The sequence below is a fragment of the Hemitrygon akajei genome, chromosome 8 (assembly GCF_048418815.1).
Source record: "Hemitrygon akajei chromosome 8, sHemAka1.3, whole genome shotgun sequence".
Lineage (NCBI taxonomy): Eukaryota > Metazoa > Chordata > Chondrichthyes > Myliobatiformes > Dasyatidae > Hemitrygon > Hemitrygon akajei.
The window spans coordinates 118,619,340-118,638,835 of NC_133131.1; the positions used below are offsets into that span (position 1 = coordinate 118,619,340).

The 19,496-nt window shown below is 38.2% G+C and overlaps 1 protein-coding gene across 6 annotated transcripts in view; it reads right to left on the bottom strand.

Annotated features, from left to right (window-relative positions):
• The window catches only part of LOC140732190 (zona pellucida-binding protein 2-like), an 81,658-nt gene that overhangs the window by 57,908 nt on the left and 4,254 nt on the right, over positions 1-19,496 (bottom strand). Inside the window, exon 1 of one of the 6 annotated variants that reach the window (XM_073054456.1) lies at positions 13,338-13,491. The exons of the other annotated variants lie outside the window; for them this stretch is intronic. Coding sequence (XP_072910557.1) covers positions 13,338-13,410 — 73 coding nt within the window. The 5' untranslated portion in view covers positions 13,411-13,491. Of the gene's footprint in view, positions 1-13,337; positions 13,492-19,496 lie in introns of those variants that run through there. 6 annotated transcript variants of the gene reach the window in all.

The following is a 19,496-nucleotide window of genomic DNA, read 5'->3' on the forward strand; positions in this document are numbered from 1 at the left end:
GTGTCATCTGCAAATTTGTAAAGTGTTTGAGCTGTGCTTAGCTATCAGTTATGTGTGTAAAGAGAGAAGAGCAGTGGGCTAAGCACATATCTTAAGGTTTGCCTGTGTTGAATGTCAGTGAGGAGAAGGTGTGACTACCATTCCATACTGACTATGGACTCCTGACGAGGAAAGTGAGGATCTAGTTTCAGAGGCCCAGGTTTTGAAGCTTGGTGATAAATACTGATGGGATAATAGTATTGAATGCTGAGCTGTAATTGATAAACAGCAGTCTGACCTACATTTTGCTGTTATTCAAGGCAAATTAGAGAGCCAGAGAGATAGTGTTTGCTGTAGATCTGTTGACGTAGGTTAATTGCAGATAATTCAGGTCTTTGTTGAGGGAGGAGTTAATTCTAGCCATAACCAACCTTTTGAAGCACTTCATTGCGATTAATGTGAGTGCTACTGGTCAACAGTCATCGAGGCAGATCACCCTGCTCTTCTTGGGCACTGGTATGAATGTTGCCCTTTTGAAGCAGGTGGGAACCTCAGACTGCAGCAGTGAGAAGCTGAAGATGTCCTTAAATACTCCAGCCAGTTGATGGGCACAGGTTATCAGTATCCAGCTAGGTAAACCCTTGGGACCTGACGCCTTGCTAGGGTTCACCCTTTTGAAAGGTATTCTGACATCAGCTTCTGATACGGAGATCACTGGGTCACTGGATGCTGTGGGCATTTGCATTAGTGTAGCAATATTATCCCTCTCAAAGCAGACGTACAAGGTGTTGAGCTCATTGGGGTGTGAAGCATCACTTCCATTTATGCTATTAGATTTTGCCTAATAGGGAGAAATACCATGCAAACTCTGCCACAATTGTCATGCAACCGCTTGCCTCTAATTTCATACAAAATAGCCTTTTCACTCTCTTGAAAGGCTTCCATAGGTTGAACCTGGACTTGTTGTAGGATTCTGAATCACAGGCCTTGAACACCATTGTGCCAGTGCTTAGCAGATTGCGAAACTCCTGGTTTATCAGTCAGGAAAATTCTGGAAGGCACACTGGTCTTGATGAGGTGGGTACACCATAGCCCTCAGATTCATGAATATAGCCCAGTCCATCAAATCTAAGCTCCTCCTCCTCCCTTGGCCATGCCTTTGTGATCTTCACTATTGGTGCTGGAGTCCTCAGTCTCTGCCTGGAGCCAAAAGTAGAGGTACAGCCAGGTGATCAGATTTGCCACAGTGCAGCATGAGCTAGCGTGGTAAGTATAATTGATGGTTACTCAAAGTTCAAAGTAAATTTATTATCAAAGTACGGATACAAGACCACATATATAGGAATAGAATTGGGCCATTTGACCATCAAGCCTGCTCCACCATTTCATCATGGCTGACCCATTTCTTTCTCAGCCCCAATCTCCTGCCTCCTCTCTGTATCCCTTCTAAATGGATGTCCCTCTAATCTGAGGCTGTGTCCTCTGGTTTTAGACTCCTCCACCATAAAAAATATTCTCTCCAAATCTACTCTATCGAGGCCTTTCAACATTTGATAGGTTTCAATGAGATCCCCCCCCACCCCCCAATTCTTATGAAATGCTCCTCATTTGATAACCCTTTCAATTCCAGAATCATTTTCGTGCACCTCCTTTGAACCCTCTCCAGTGTAAGCACATCCTTTCTAAGATAAGGGGGCTCAAACTCCTCACAATACTCCAAATAAGGCCTCATCAGTGTCTTATAAAGCCTCAGTGTTACATCCTTTCTTTCATATTCTAATTTTCTCCACATACATGTCACCACATACAACACTGACATGCATTATCTTGTGGGCATACTCAAATCTACAGAATAATAGCCGTAACAGAACCAATGCCCAACTAGGGCATTCAACCAGTGTGCAAAAGATGCCAAACAGTGCAAATACAAACAGAAGAAACAAAAATCATAAGTAAATAAGCAATAAATATCAACAACCTGTGATGAAGAGTCCCTCAAAGTGAGTCCATTGGTTGTGGGAGCATTTTAATGATGGGGCAACTGAAGTTGAGTAAAGTTATCCCCTTCGTTTTAAGAGCCTGATGGCTGAGTGGTAGTAACTGTTACTGAAACTTGTGTTGTGAGTCTTGAAGCTCTTGTACCTTCTTCCTGATGGCTGCAGCTGAGAAGGAAGCATGTCCTGGGTGGTGGGGGTCCCTGATGATGGATGCTGTTTTCCTGCAACAGTGTTCAATGTAGATATACTCAATAGTTGGGTGGCCGTACCAATGATGGACTGGGCCTTATCCACTACCTTTTGTAGGATTTTCATTCAAGGGCATTGTTATTTCCATACCAGGTTATGATGCAGCCAGTCAATATCCTCTCCACTACACATCTATAGACGTTTGTCAAAATTTTAGATGTTATGTCATTTCTCTGCAAGCTCCTAAGGAAATAGAGGCGCTGCCGTCTTTTCTTCACAATTGCACTTATGTGCTGAGCCCAGGACAAGTCCTCCAAAATAATAACACCTAAGAATTTCGTCACTAACCCTCTCCACCTCTGATCCTCCAATGAGGACTGGCTCATGGATCTTTGGTTTCTTTCTCCTGAAGACTACAATCAGCTTCTTGGTCTTGCTGACATTGAGTAAGAAGTTGTTATTACACCACTCAGCCAGATTTCAGTCTCCCTCCTATATGCTGATTCATCATTAATTTTAATTTGGCTTATGACAGAGGTGTCATCAGCAAACTTGAATATGGCATTCATAGAGATCGAATATATTGGCTTTTCTGATTCTGCCGGTGATACCTTGTTAGTAGTTTGGCGGACTCTGCCTCCTGCTCTTGGACATGTAAGACTCAGTTGCTTACTGTCTGCCTTTAATCCCTAAAATCTAAAAAGGCTGACGAGTTCGCGGAAGAACCCCCTTGGGTCAAGAGATTAGAATCTCGAATCAGTAGTATCTGCACTGAAATAACTCAACTAAAAGAGAAATTTGAAGAAAAAATTGACTCTGAGACTTGATCTTAAAGAAGTTAATCGAAATGCGGCTGATCTTTCTTGTTTGGATAAGGCTCAACAACGAATCGTGGATGTGGAAGCTCAATCACGTTGGAACAATATTCGAATTGTTGGATTAAAAGAGAAATCAGAATCTGCCGACACACTGGATTATTTTGCTAAAATGTTTCAGTCTTTATTTCCGGAGGTTCGTTCGCAACTCCCAGAGATTGAATCGACTTATAGAATCGGTGCTTTAGAATCTTTGGGTGAAGGTAAAAACAGGCATATTGTTGTGCATTTTCTCCGCTTTAGAGACAAGGATCGCATTATTAAGCTTGCAAGAAAACAAAGAATATTTTCATTTCAAGACTCAGAAGTCCGTTTTTTTTGAAGATTTTCCACATGAAATTGTTAAGAAATGTGCTGCTTTTGCTCCTTCTATGAAACTAACGTATCAAGAGAAGCTCTTCCCATTATTACAATATCCAGCAAAATTAAGGCTCTTTATTAAAAATTCTGGAGTTTGTATTTTCTATGATCCAGCTGAAGCACTGTGTTTTATTAACTCTTTGTCTGAAGAGTCCGATGGCGAATCTGAAGTCTGAAGATTGAATGATTTATAATAGTTTGATTGTCTCGTGGTGTAAAATGAAGAAATTGGAAGATTTGATGGTTATAAAAGTTTTTACCTTAAAATGTATTTTTAACTCCGAAAAAGACTGTTTTGGTCCGAAGATATAGCAGGAGAACTGTTGAAAGACCGTAGATAATTCTGAACCATCTAGACTTTTTTTTTCTGTAGCATTTAAATGTACCAACTGTTTTTTTTGTTCCGTATGCTCTTGTAAAGTTTTTTTTAAGTAATTACCTGGATTTTTTTCACGTTTTAAAGAAAGACTGGACTACTTAAAGATGGTGATTGTTTTTTCTTCTGTGCAAAAATTTCAATGATGACGAATTTGAAGTCTTAAGTTGAATGATTTATAATGCTTTGAATGTTTCGCGGTGTAAAGACTGATAAGATTGGAAGATTTGATGGTCACAGAAAGTCTTTATCTTAAAATGCATTTTTATTTCTGAAAAAGACTGGTTTGGAGGGTTTTAACCTCAGAAGATATAGTGCAAGAACTGTTGATAGGCTGTAGTTAAGTTTGAACTATCTAGAATTTTTTTTTTGCAGCATTTAAATGAATTAATTGTTTTTTTATTCCGTATGCTTTATTGAAGATTTTTTAAAGTAATTATTTGGATTTCCTTGTGTTTTAAAGACAGATTGGACAATTTAAAGATAGTGATTGTTTTTCTTTTGTGCAAATATTTCAAGAATTGTCTTGGATGTGTTTTTCTTCCCTTATCTAATATTATGAAGGTTACTTTCAAATTGAAGGTCGTTTTGTTTTACAAGAAAAACAATATCCTTCCAAGTTAATTATACTGAGATATATGTTGACTGTAATGAGATTTATATTTGGTAGAGGGAGATAGAGATTACTTTATTATTATTATTTTTTATTACTTAGATAGGCGGAGTTGTATTTGCATCTATGCTTTTCTTGGGGCTTGCGTCAATTGACATCTACTTGTTTCTGGGCTTTGTAGTTCGGGTGGGTTTTTTTTCTTTTTTTTATCCCCATTATGGAATCCCAGAGCATATGCTAATTATCTTTATTGTTGTTCATCTCCGCCATTTTTGATCACTTTATCCTGACATGCGTCAAACTACTTTTTTTAGATACAAAGTTTCATGATGATATCTAAACAGTTAAATGTTTTAACTTGGAATGTTTGCAGTTGGAATCACCCTATTAAGCGTAAGAAAACATTTAAAGTTATAAACCGATTCCAGCCTGATATAATTTTTGCTCAAGAGACGCATATCAGGTTATATGATAAAAATCGATTTTTTAAATTTTGGAAGGACTCTCAATTTCAAATTCCCAGAGTAAAACTAGAGGTGTCTCTATTTTTATCGATTCTGATATTCCTTTTAATCAGTAGGATATTATAGCCAATATTAATGGTAGATTTTTAATTGTTAAAGGAATAATTTGTAATAAGAAAATGGTTTGGTTAATATTTATGGACCAAATGTTGATGATCCCTCATTTTTAAAGCTGTTTTTGCTCTATTACCTGATTTAAATGAATATATGTTATTAATGGGTAGTGATTTTAATACTTGCTTAAATCCTTTAATGGATAAGTCATCATCCAAACATCAACTTCCTAATCGTTCTGCATCACTTATTAATTCCTTTTTAACTGATTATGGTTTAATTGAGGTCTGGAGGCATATGCATCCTAGTGATAGAGAATATTCCTTTTTCTCACATGTTCATAATAAATATTCGAGAATCGACTATTTAATAGTCGACCCTCAACTTTTATGTAATGTTCAGAAATGTGAGTATGATGCAATTGCTATCTCTGATCATGCTCCTTTAAATTTAATATTTGAATTGAAAGATGTTGTTTCTACCAGATCACTTTGGCGTTTTCCAGCACATTTATTACAAAGCTCAGAATTTGTTGAGTTTATTGAAACTCAGATGAAGGAGTTTTTTCTCTTTAATATTATAGAAAACATCTCAAAGTTAGTAATTTGGGATACATTAAAAGCTTATCTACGTGGTCAAATTATATCGTATATAGCTAAATTGAAGAAACAAACAAGAATGGAATTAGATAAAATCTCTAAACAAATTAAAGAATTAGATAACATTAATGCAATCTCTCCAAATGTTGTTTCATTTAAAAGAAGAGTAGAACTACAATCACAGTATAACTTATTACAAACATATCCTATTGAACGATATTTGCTTAAATTGAAAAGTCAATTTTATATTTCTGGGGATAAAAATAAAAAGCTCTTAGCTTCCCAACTAAGAGCAGTTAGAGCTAAAAGACAAATTTTAAAGATTCGTAAAAACAATGGAGATAAAGTAAGTAACTATGAGGATATTAATAATACTTTTCAAGATTTTTACTCTGATCTTTATAGATCTCAATTTCCTGAAGATTCCTCCAAAATGGAGGCTTTTTTACATAAGATTAAATTTCCACAAATTTCTGATGAAGATCAACAGCTGCTTGATGCTCCAATTACCAAGCATGAAATTCAGAAAGCTATTTTATCAATGCAATCAGTTAAAGCTCCTGGACTTGATGGTTATTTGGTGGGATTTTTCAAAAAATTTGAAAGATTACTTTCTCCGTATCTTTTGGAAATATTTCATGAATCCTTTGAGAAGAGTAATTTACCGTCTTCTTTTTATGAAGCATCTATTTCCTTAATTCTTAAAAAAGATAAAGACCCTGTTGAATGCTTGTCATAAAGACCTATTTCACTATTAAATGTGGATGCAAAAAATATTTCTAAAATAATGGCTAATCGCTTGGAAAATAATTTTAATTAAAATCATCTCTATGGACCAAACGGGCTTTATTAAAGGCCGTTACTCTTTCTCTAATGTTCAGAGATTGATGAACATTATTTATTCACCATTATCTAAGCAACCTCAATGTGTTATCTCTCTTGATGCAGAAAAGGCATTTGATAGAGTTGAATGGTCATATTTGTTCAAAGTATTAGAAAAATTTGGTTTTGGTAATAATATTAATAGATGGATTCAAATGATTTATAAGAACCCTATTGCCACGGTCATTACTAACAATTACAGGTCTTCTTTCTTTTCACTTTCTCGTGGTACTAGACAGGGATGTCCATTAAGCCCTTTATTATTTAATCTTGTATTGGAGCTTTTAGCTATAACATTACGGGAGGCCAAAAACATTCATGGTATTTCTATAAATGGAACCATACATAAGATTTCTCTTTATGCAGATGATCTTTAGATTTTTATTTCGAATCTTGATGAATGAATTCCTAATCTTTTGGAATCACTTAAAGATTTTGGAAAATTTTCAGGATATAAACTTAATTTGAATAAAAGTGAATTGTTTCAATTAAATGCTCCTGTTAGCACATATAACGATATTCCTTAATATCCATGGATATTCCAATATACATGGATGGAAATTACAATGGACATTTACAAAATGGAGAAGATAACAGCATCTGTTAATCATAAGCTGGAACAATTTGATTCATACTGGGAAAAATGGTTTAACTACATAATGCCTCATAGGCCTGATTTTATTCTCACAAATCAATGAATCTGTTGTAAAAAAAAAGATCACTCCCTACTTGTACATAGTTCTTTCCTTTTGCTTGTTTTTTCTTTCCACTCTTTTCTATAAGTGTATACCCCAGATAAATACTTTGTGGAGATTTTGTGATATATATGTACAATGTCTGAAATACATCTTATGGAAATATTTGTTTGATGAACTTCAATAAAAGAATAAATTACAAAAAAAAAGAATTGTTAATACATTTAGATATTTAGGTATTATAATTACTAAAAAAATATAAAGATCTTTATAAAGCTAATATAGTTCTTTTAATAGACTCCATGAAACTACTATTTTCTAGATGGAATCCACTTACTCTTTCTTTAATAGGTTGTACCCATGTTGTGAAAATGATGATTTTACCTAGATTTTTATATATTTTCCAAATTGTACCTTTTTTTTAACCAAACAATTTTTTGATCAAATTGATTCTCTTATTTCTTCCTTTATTTGGAACAATAAGAGACCAAGAATTAACAAGTATCATTTACAAAAACCCAAAAAAGATGGTGGACTTGCACTTCCTAATTTAAGACTGTATTATTGGGCTGTGAATATTAGACATTTATGTTTTTGGTTATACTGGCTTGATAAGAGCCAAAAGCCACTGTGGGTTGATTTGGAATTAAAAGCTGTTACACAATTTCATTTAACTTCAATATTAGGAACTCCATTACCTTTATAGCTCTTTAAAATTCCAAATTTAAATTTTTACCCGGTTATTAAACAATCTTTATGGATTTGAATTCAGTTTTGCAATTTTTAAAATTTTAAACAATTTAAGTTGTCTAGTTTTTTATATTGGGACTTTTCATTTAAACCTTCAATAACCGACCCCATTTTTCTCCTATGGAGAAATAAAGGGATCCGTTTTTTTACAGATTTATTTTGTGATGGTCGATTGATGACTTTTGAAGATTTAATTACCAAATACTCTCTCGCTCGTACACATTTTTTGCAATATTTTCAGGTTAGACATTTTTTACAACAGTATTTACCTAAGTTTCCATATTTACAAGAATCTGATTTGTTGGATACCATTTTGAAATTGAATCCCCTAGTGAAAGGTTCCATTAGCAGAATTTATAATTTATTTTTGTTACAAGAAGAGAACCTATCTTTAAAGATTAAACAAGATTGTTTAAACAAGATTGGGAGAGAGAACTTAATCTGACCTTTGTGAATGAAGATTGGGTTCGAATTTTGAAAAATGTAAATTCTTCTTCTATATGTGCCAATCACTGTTTAATTTAATTTTGTAGTTAGTGGGGGGTTTTTTCTTAGTTAGATGGGGGGTTTTTTTCCTTCTTTTTTCTATTTTTTTTTCATTTTTATATATTACGATCAGTTTTTTTTCCTCAGCTTTATTAATTGTATACATATTAATTTGTTGAAGTCTTGTATTATTCTATAGCTGTAGAAGATTATGTATCAATAAAAATATTCTAAAAATGAAAAATGTAGTTTGTCACAGACTTCTTTTTGTTGGCTTGGTTGAAGTCCCCTGCGATGACCGGTAAAATGGTGTCAGGGTGCACTGTCTCATTGTTCAGTTCCTTCAGTACCAGCTTGGCTTTTGCTAGAGTTGGAATGTATACCACTACCAGGATAGCGGCAGAGAACTCCCTAAGCAGGTCGTGCGGATAACATTTGGCCACCAGATGTTCCAGTTTGGGGGGACAGAGCTGAGAAAGAACCACCATGCCTGTGCACGATGGTGAAAGAATATTATTTGGTGGATGGTGTATTTTCAGCATTGGGTCCAAAGCAGATTACAAAATAGTTTCAGATGCCTCTCTAGTACAGCAGTCTTGCTCTGAGGTCTTCAATTTTATTTTCCAGATACGGTACTGTATGTTAGCCAGGAGGATAGTAGGGAGCAGGGCCTTAGAGCCCTGTGTTTCTGTTTTACCTGGAGTCCTCCTTAGCAACCACATTTCCTGAGACATGGAGTCTCCCCTGAGATTTCAACTACTGCACTTACTCTCTAGATAGTCTGTCAGTTCTGAAGATCACCTTTTCTTTTAAATGACTTGAAACAAGGTTACTTAACAGCAGTGTCTGCGGTTGCATATACTGACTACCCTCTGGGTGAAAGGGACATCCCTCTGCTTGCTTCGCTCACACGCTAAACCTATGCCTTCTTGTTCTGATGCCTCAACCTTGGGATAAAGACTGTGCACAATCACCTCATCTATGACAATTATGATTTTATACACCTCCATAAGATTATTCTTCATTCTCCGAAACTCCAATGAAAAATTCCCTTTGAGTCCTGTCAATATCCCAGTAAATCTCCCGTGAATTCTTTCCAATATCCTGGTAAACCTTCTCTGCATTCTTTCCAAAAATGGAACACAATATTCCAATGCAGCCTCACCAGTGTCTTGCAAAACTACAATATAATATTCCAACTTCTATAGTCAATGGCTTTATTGAAGGCCAGCTTGCAAAAAGCCTTCTTCACGGCCCTGTTTACTTGCAACATTACTTCCAAGGAACCATGTACATGTACTCACTGTTCTACAACACAGCCATTGATTGTGAAAGTCCTAATCTGATTTGCCCTCCCAAAATACAACATCTCACGCTATCTGAATTAAACTCCATTTGCCATTCCTTGGCCCACTTATCCAGCAGATCAATATCCTGCTGTAATTCTTGATAACCATCTTCAATGTCAACAGCACTTATTTTAGTGTCATATGTAAACGTACAGAACATACCTTGCACATTCACACCTAAATCACTGATAAATAGCAGTGCGGTGAGCAATGAGCCCCAGCCAAACACCTCAATCACAGGTCTCTAGTCCGAAAAACAACCCTCCACCATCACTCTCTGCTTCCTAACATCAATTAATACTATATCCAATTAACAGGCTCTCCCTGGATCCAATGTAATCCACCTTTCCATAGCAGACTAGCATGCCGAACCTAATCAAGTACCTTGTTGAAGCTCACAGAGTGTCATGGTCCCGAATGAACAGTAGCAATTATCCAAGTTCAGTGCTCCAATTCTGGAGTATGGTTAGCTGCCGCAGTCCCTTTAAGAATCCGACTGCCAGTTATTCACCTCTCAAACAGGACTCCACTAGGTGCACCAGGCCATTGTCATCCGCACCATCGCTGACCTTATTAACTCTGGGGATCTCCCATCTACTGCCACCAACCTCATAGTTCCCTCACCCCACACCTTCTGTTTCTACCTCCTATCCAAGATCTTAATGACTGTTGCCTAGTAGCACTGACATCTACTGTGATGAAGTACTTTGAGAGGTTGGTCATGGCTAGAATTAACTCCTGCCTGAGCAAGTACATGGATCTGCTACAATTTACTTACTGTCACATTAAGTCTACAGTGAAGACAATCTCACTGGCTCTCCACTTGGCCTTGGACCACCTGAATAATAGGTCTGTTGTTATTTATTGATTACAGCTCAGAGTTCAACACCTTGATCCCCTGAATATTAATCAACAATCTTTAAAACCTGGGCCTTACATCTCCTCCTCACTGACAATGACGGGCGTCTGTTGTTGGCAGAATCTCAGATGTTGACAAAGAGATATACAGTAATGAGAGAGATTGGCTGGTTGATGGTGTTGCAATGTCAGTAAGACCAAGAACCTGACTGGATTTCAGGAAGGGGAAGTTGGGAGAACACACACCAGTCTTCATTAAGGAAAAGTGAGCAGCTTAAAGTTCCTGGGTGTCAACATCTCTGAAGATCTATCCTGAGCCCAATGCAGTTATGAAGGAGTTTGAGGAGATTTGGTACATCACCAAAGACTCTAGCAAATTTCTACAGATGTACTGTGAAGAGTATTCAGACTGGATGAATCACCATCTGTATTGCAGATCTCAATGCACAGAATTGAAAAATTGGCAAAAGTTGGAAACTCAGCCATCTCCTACTTGGGCACGAGCCTCCCCACCATCAAGGACATCCTCAAAAGGCAATGCCTCAAGGAGTCAGCATCATCATTAAGGACTCTCACTGTTGAGGACATGCCCCCTTCTCATAACTACCATCACAAAAGAGATACAGGAGCCTGAAAGCACACGCTCAACATTTTAGAAACAGTTTCTTTCCCTCCACCAAAAGATTTCTGAACAGTCCATGAACCCATGGACACTACGTCCTTATTTTGCTCACTTTGCACTACTTATTTATTATATTTTTTCTATTTCTTTTTGTAACCTATAGTAATTTTTAATGTATTTCAATGTACTGCAGCTGCAAAACAATAAATCTCATGACATATGCCAGTGATGAATCTGTTTTTATGTGATGTCTTTAAACTGACGATATATTCTCAATCTTCTCTGGTCATGAATATCTGAAGTCACTCAACTAAAATGCTTCATCAAAATTGTTAGAATATCCATACAGGAAACATTGTGATCTATAGCACTAATAAACTAAATTATATTTTGTATGTCTCTAGTTATAGCAAGGCCTTGTTGCTTAATTGACTCTCTCCTCTCAGATATTGACAATGACAGGGCGGAGCTATGATGGTGCTAGAGAGCAACTTATTCAAGCTCATCGGTGGAAATAGCTTAATTTCTAACTTAAGTATCTCTTCTTTTTCCTTTTCAAGGTGGATGAGGTTCTGTCAAAGTCCCTGACCTACAGCTGTACTCTAACTTCGATTCTTTATGGTGATGGTTCCTGCTCTCAGGCCTCACTGACCACCCGTTTTTCGATATCCCAAGGATGCGGCCTAGAAGAGAAGCACGTCCTTGAGGTAGTGAGGCCCTGCGGCCCTGGGGACGAGCCTATTCTATGCCAGTGTTGCTGACTGAAGGGTTATGGGAGAAAATGGAATACCATGAGAAGCGGATCAGCTGTTGAAGGCCTCTGTACTTGGATCTGTCTCTCTTCCACTCATTGGTGATGGTGAGTTTGTTGCCAATTCTCAAGTCAGAGAATTCATGGCAGAAAAAAAGGACACGGCAGAATTTAACACTGTAAATCAGCAAATTGCATTTCTGTCTTGTTAGTCTCCCCTCTCGATGTGTGACACCTTTATTAGAGAGAGAGAGCCTGTGGTATGTTGAATTGTTAAGTGAACAATTAGATTTTTGTTGTACTGCAGATTATGGTCTTTCTTGCGGGCTTTGCTATTGCTTGCTTGGTGGGTGTGGGTACTGATGCTTTTTGCTGAAGTGTGGGGGAGGGGAGGGTTGATGCTATGCAGCTGCTTGTACTTGGGAGGGGGAGTGGGGGGGGTTTACTGTCATTCATTCTTTAGGGTACTCTACTGTTTTTGTGGATGGCTGTGAAGAGCAAGAAGTTCAGGCTGTATATTGTATACATTCTCTGATATTAAATGGAACTATTGAACTATGGAACGCTTTCTGGAATATCTCCACCCATCTCAATGTACACAGCATATAGCTGCAAACTCTTTCATTTTACCAGATGTAATTTGCCACATGCACTAATTTTTTACAGAGAATATCACTCTTCCTTCTTTTGCCCTACTTTCTCAGCAGCAATATCCCAATCTTATCTTACAGCAGTGTCCATATGTTCTTCTCTCTGTTGCTAGACAGAAAAGATTAGAACTTCCAACGTGTTTCCTTTATTGATGGCGAATCACATTCTACTAAAATAGTCACTGACAGAAAATGTACCAGAGGTTGTCCCCAGTTTGCAGCAGGGTCCCACTCCTGTGAACTGCTTGTAAGCTGGACAGTTCATAAGATGGAACTGCAGCCATAAACCAAGTTCCCAAGGAGCAGGAGATCTTTCGGCCCTGCAACAGCCAGCAAACCCATCCTCTCAGGCTCAATTATGGGGCATGCCAGGTGATCATGACCCGAGGAGCCTGTGCATTGTACACATAAGCACATCTGTGCATTACAGTTAGTCTCCATTTTCATTAACTTGTTTTTACTATACAGCATAAACATTGTGCTATGCAATATAATTTCTATGACAAGAATACACAAGTGGTTTATGAACTAATGGAAAGTATGAAATGGTGAAGTTGAAGATTATTTAGGAATTATTAAGTGACAAAATGAGGAAACATTTTCAAAACTATTTGACACATGAATTTTCTGATTAAAACTTCTGAAATAATTGCCAGGTGAATCATTCATTTGTGTGTTTGTAAAACGGTATTGTATAGTTTTATCTTGATTATGCAAAGCTATCTTACCAACTTCTCCTTCTACACCAATGACTTCTTCTTTTAAAGCCTGTGATGATGTATCGAGTGAGCTTGGGAACATTACTTGTAATTTATTGTCACCAGCTCGCTTTGCTCTTGAACTTCTTTTATGTAAACACAGTTCAGCTTTTTTCTGACAGATATTTGCATCTAAATCTGAAATTATGAATATTATGAGTGACTTATTTAAATGCATTAATTTAAAAATTAAAACACTACAGAGTGAAGCAATCATCAGTTCATTAGACAATCTAGATTTTTATACATTGATGATATGTTATTTGCCAGGGAAGTGTAAGTACTTAGATGAATATGGAACATAATTTCTTTAATTACCCTAGGAAAGAGGTGTATATTGTTGGACACAGGATTTTCTGAAGGGCATGGGCAAGTCAACAATCACCTTTTACACATTTTCTCTATGAAGAGCTGTATTAGAAGCTGTTACAGAGGAAATTTATTGAAGTTCACATTAAGAACTAGGGGAGACATTGAGACCTTTTTTTTTAGAGCAGAACGGTTTAAGAAGTAATGTAATATATGCTGTATGTACCTTAAGAGAGTTAATTTAAGTTTATGGAGTCACAGAAAAATACAGCACTGAAACAGGCCCTTCCGCCCATCTAGTCTTGCCTACCATTTAAACTGCCTAGTCCCATCGACTTGCACCACTTATGTTGGCAGCTCATTCCACACTCTCCCAACCCTCTGAGTGAAGAAGTTTCCCCTCATGTTCCCCTTAAACATTTCACCTTTCACTCTTAACCCATGACCTCTAGTTGTAGTCCCACCCAACCTCAGTGGAAAACCCTAACTATACCCCTCATAATTTTGTCTATCTAATCTCCTGTCAATCTTATAAATTCCAAGGAATAAAATCATAACCTATACAATCTTTCCTTATAACTCAGGACCTTCAGCCCCAGCAACATCTTTGTAAATTTTCCCTGTACTCTTTCAACCTTATTTACATCTTTCCTGTAGGTTGGTGACCAAAACAGCCCACAATACTCCAAATTAGACAACTTCAACATCACATCCCAACTCCTGTACTCAGAACTTTGATTTATGAAAGTCAATGTGCCAAAAGCTTTCTTTATGACCCTATCTACCTGTAATACCACTTCCAATGAATTATGTACCTGTATTCCCAGATCCCTTTGTTCTACCACACTCCTCAGTGTTCTACCTCTCATTGCATAAGACCTATACCAGCTTGTTCTCCCAAAGTCCAACGCAGCACAATTGTCTGCATTAAATCTCAGAAGTCATTCACAAATTTTGTACTCTCAAAATTTCACTTTTGAAGAGTTCCCACTTACCAAGTGCACATTTGCCAGAAAACAGCCTGTCCCAATCCACACTTGCCAGAACCTTTCTGAAACCATCAAAATTGACCTTTCTCCAATTTAGAATCTCAACCCAAGAAACAGACCTATATTTTCCATCTTTACTTTGAAATTAATGGCATTATGATCACTAGATGCAAAGTGTTCCTCTGCACAAACTTCTGTCACCTGCCCTGTCTCAATCCATTATAGGAGATTTAGTATCGCACTCTCTCTCTTTGGGACTCCTGAACACATTTGACAAACTCTATCCCATTTAGTCCTTTTACAGTATGGGATTCCCAATCAGTATGTGGGAAGTTAAAATCACCTATTATAACAATTCTGCGTTTCTTTCAACAGTCTATGATCTCTCCACAAATTTGTTCTTCTAAATCCTGTGGACTGTTGGGTGGTCTATGATATAGCCCCATTAATGTGTTACACACACAAAATGCTGGTGGAATGCAGCAGGCCAGGCAGCATCTATAGGGAGAAGCACTGTCGATGTTTCAGGCCGAGACCCTTCGTCAGGACTAACTGAAAGGAAAGATAGTTAGAGATTTGAAAGTAGGAGGGGGAGGGGAAAATGTGAAATGATAGGAGAAGACCGGAGGGGGTGGGGTGAAGCTAAGAGCCAGACAGGTGATTGGAAAAAGGGATACAGAGCTAGAGAAGGAAAAGGATCATGGGACGAGAGGCCTAGGGAGAAAGAAATGGGGAGGGAAGCACCAGAGGGAGATGGAGAACAGGCAGAGTGATGGGCAGAGAAAGAAAAAAAACTAAATATATCAGGGATGGTGTAAGAAGGGGAGGGGCATTAACGGAAGTTAGAGAAGTCAATGTTCATGCCATCAGGTTGGAGGCTACCCAATATATAAAAGGCCACACTGGGAGCACTGAACGCAGTATACCACACCTGGAAGGACTGTCTGGGGCCCTGAATGGTGGCGAGGGAGGAAGTAAGGGCAGGTGTAGCATTTGTTCAGCTTCATGCAGTGTGGTATACTACGTCCGGTGCACCCGGTGTGGCCTTTTATATATTGGTGAGACCCGACGCAGACTAGGAGACCGTTTCGCTGAACACCTACGCTCGGTCCACCAGAGAAAGCAGGATCTCCCAGCGGCCACACATTTTAATTCCACGTCCCATTCCCATTCTGATATGTCTATCCATGGCCTCCTCTACTGTCAAGATAAAGCCACACTCAGGTTGGAGGAACAACACCTTATATACTGGCTGGGTAGCCTCCAACCTGATGGCATGAACATTGACTTCTCTAACTTCCGTTAATGCCCTTCCCCTTCTTACATCATCCCTGATATATTTAGTTTTTTTTCTCTCCCTGCCCATCACTCTTTGCCTGTTCTCCATCTCCCTCTGGTGCTCCCCTCTCCCCCTTTCTTTCTCCCTAGGCCTCTCATCCCATGATCCTTTCCCTTCTCTAGCTCTGTATCTCTTTTGCCAATCACCTGGCTGGCTCTCAGCTTCACCCCACCCCCTCCGGTCTTCTCCTATCATTTTGCATTTCCCCCTCCCCCCACTACTTTCAAATCTCTTAGTATCTTTCCTTTCGGTTAGTCCTGACGAAGGATCTCAGCCCGAAACGTCGACAGTGCTTCTCCCTATAGATGCTGCCTGGCCTGCTGCGTTCCACCAGCATTTTGTGTGTGTTGTTTGAATTTCCAGCATCTGCAGATTTCCTCGTGTTTGCCATTAATGTGTTATACCTTATTCTTCAGTTCCACCCATAAATGCTTACAATACAAGTTCTCCTGTCTCACCTGAGTTATGCTTATTGTGTTTGTCATGTACTGTGCTGCAAAAAGTTAATTTTCATGGCATTTATGTATGACCATGATATTAAACTTGAAGTTGGATGCAGATTTAGGATAACTGGAAAAAATACCAGCGGGGACCATGGAGAAGGTTTGTTTTCTTCCCTTCCATGTGAGTTGTTATGATCTCTTAAATTGCTGTCTAAAAAGTTAATATATTCATTGTCAGAAATAATGTAATGTTACTTCGAAATGTACTTAAAAGGGAGAACATTTCAAGTTTATGGGGCAAGATCATGGCAACAGGAGCAAGTGAAAACTCCACTGTCAATTAACATCAGCACAATATACTGTAAGGTTTTCCAAGTGCATAAAACAGAATCTAGTGGAAGCTTTATGGATTCTTGAGCATGTGAAAGGTAAAATTTAACATCAATGAAGACCAAGCATGGTAGCTGATAATTTGTTTACACTATTAATTGGAAAATCAACTTCAAAGAGTAAGCAGTCTATGGACTTCAATTAACTAGAGTTTAAAATACAGGAAAATGAAATGTAATTGAAAAGCAACAAATGCAGAAAAACTAAAATTAAAACAAAGAATTCCAGAACTACACAGCGTCAGAGATATACAAATCTAAAGTGATAAGAGACTAATGATATCAGATGGTTACGAACTACTTATCAAAACTATTTTTATGCAGTTGACATAGTGATTTCACTAGCTGTTAAGAGTCAAACGGTAACCCTGGGAAAAGCATTTCATCATCCATGTTATCCTCAGGATTCTATAAACTTCTATGCTGTCATTCTCCTGCACTCCAGGAGTTTGAGATCCAGCCTGGCTAATCTCTCCCCGTTACTCATACCTCTTATCTAGACAACGTCCTTGTAAATCTCTTCTGCATCCTGTCCAGCTTGACCATGTCCTTCCTACAATAGGGTGACTAAAACTGTACAAAATACTCCAGGTGACGCCTCACCTTATCTGGGATCTTCTGCTGCACTTGTCCATTTAATTTAAGGTTTGACACTGTTGTAATGTGTGGATACTTGAGTTACGGTCACCTTCTGATCAGTTTGAACAGTCTGGTTATTCTCCCCTGACCGCTCTCATTAACAAGGCACTTTCGCCCACAGAATTGCTGCTCACTGGATTATTTTGTTTGTCCTTTGCACCATTCTAAAGAGCACTGTGCATGAAAGCACCAGGAGATCAGCAGTTTCTGAGATACTCAAACCACCCCGTCTGGCACCAGCAATCATTCCATGGTCAAAGTCACATTTCTTCCTCGTTCTGATATTTGGTCTGAACAACAACTAAACCTCTTGACCATGTCCACATACTTCTGTGGATTATGTTATCAAGTTGCTGACATATGATTGGCTGATTAGATATTTGCATTAATGAACAGGTGTACAGGTGGACCTGATAAAGTGGCCCCTGACAGTAAAACTGCAGCATAATTTCTCTACTTGCAAACTTGATGTCCTGACTGATACAGGCCAGCAGCTAAGTGCCTTCTTCTGCACCCTTTCCACCTGAGTATTGCTTTCAATGAACTGTGCACCTGCACAACCAGATCCAACTGTTCCATGGAATTGAGCAAACTAATCACTGTTCTTTGCAAAAGAAGTCTAAAAGTACTTTGGTTGAAGCAGAAGAGGCGGAGATATACTTCCAGATGAAACTTGGCTGGGAGTATACCTCCCCTTGCAAGTAAAATAATAAATGCATTAATAATGTGATCACTCTGAATTTGGTGAAGTCTGTCTCTTTATGTTGGAAGACCCAGCTGAACGGTACACAACAGGCCCCAAGCATTTCGGATAAGGGTATTCAGCCTGGTTTTTTTTCTTTTGTATTTGCACAGTGGTTTCTTTCGCATACTGGTTGATTGTCTGTGCTGTTGTGTGTGGTCTCTCATTGATTCTATTATATTTCTGTGATTTTTTTTTGTATATGCCTGAAACAAAGTATCTCAGGGTTACATATGATGACATATACGCACTTTGATAATAAATTCACTTTGAACTTAAATCTATTGCTTTACCTTCAACTATCCCTATAGTCACCTCTTCAAAAAACTCTAAAAGATTAGTCAGACATGAGCTGCTATGCACAAAGCCATGCTGATTATTCCTGATCAGACTTTGACTATCCAAGAAAAGATAGAACCTGTCCCTCAGAACTCCCTCCAGTAACTTCCCTACAACTGAAGTCAGGCTCACCCGTCTGCCCTTGCTTTCCTTCTTCAAAAATGGAATAATATTAGCTATCCCCTTGTCTTCTGGAACTTCAGAAAGTTCCAAGCAAATATTTCTAACAAGTTTCTTCCTTGGCTTCCCATGAGGTTCTGGGGATCTGCCTAACTTAATGTGCTACAAGGCTGCAGATACTTCCTTCCCTGTAAAATGCATATGATCCAAAACTTCACTACCCTTATTTCTTTGACATCTACAGTATTTTCCTCGGTAAACACCGAGGAGAAATAGACATTAAAAGTTTCACCCATCTCCTGTGGCTCCACACTTAGGGAGCTCTAATGAGCTATGAGAGGACCTTATATCTCCCTAGTCATTCTTTTACTATTAACATAACTGAAGAACCTTCAATGATTATCTTAACCCTGCGTGCTAAATCCATCTCACTCTCTCTTTTTGTCCTTCTGATTTCCTTATTAAGCCTGAGCAATTTTTTTTACATTTGTCAAGTGATTCAATTGTGCCCATGAAATGTATGCTTCTTTCTTTTTCCTTACTGGTGCCTTGATATCTTTCACCAGCAGAGCTACCCTTCACCTTAATTGAAATATAATGCCCGTGGAGTCTGTACATGTTCCTTTTAAAAGCTTTTCCACTACCTACTTACTCCAATACAGGTGATGATCTCCAAGTGTCAAAAGGGTCAGCAGAGAAAAGGTCCAGTGTTCAATAGTAGTAAATCACCTCTGCACACTCCCCACACAACCACATTCCTTCTATAATTGACAACCAGAACTGAACACCAATTACAATCCAAACAGTGCTTTTTAAAGTT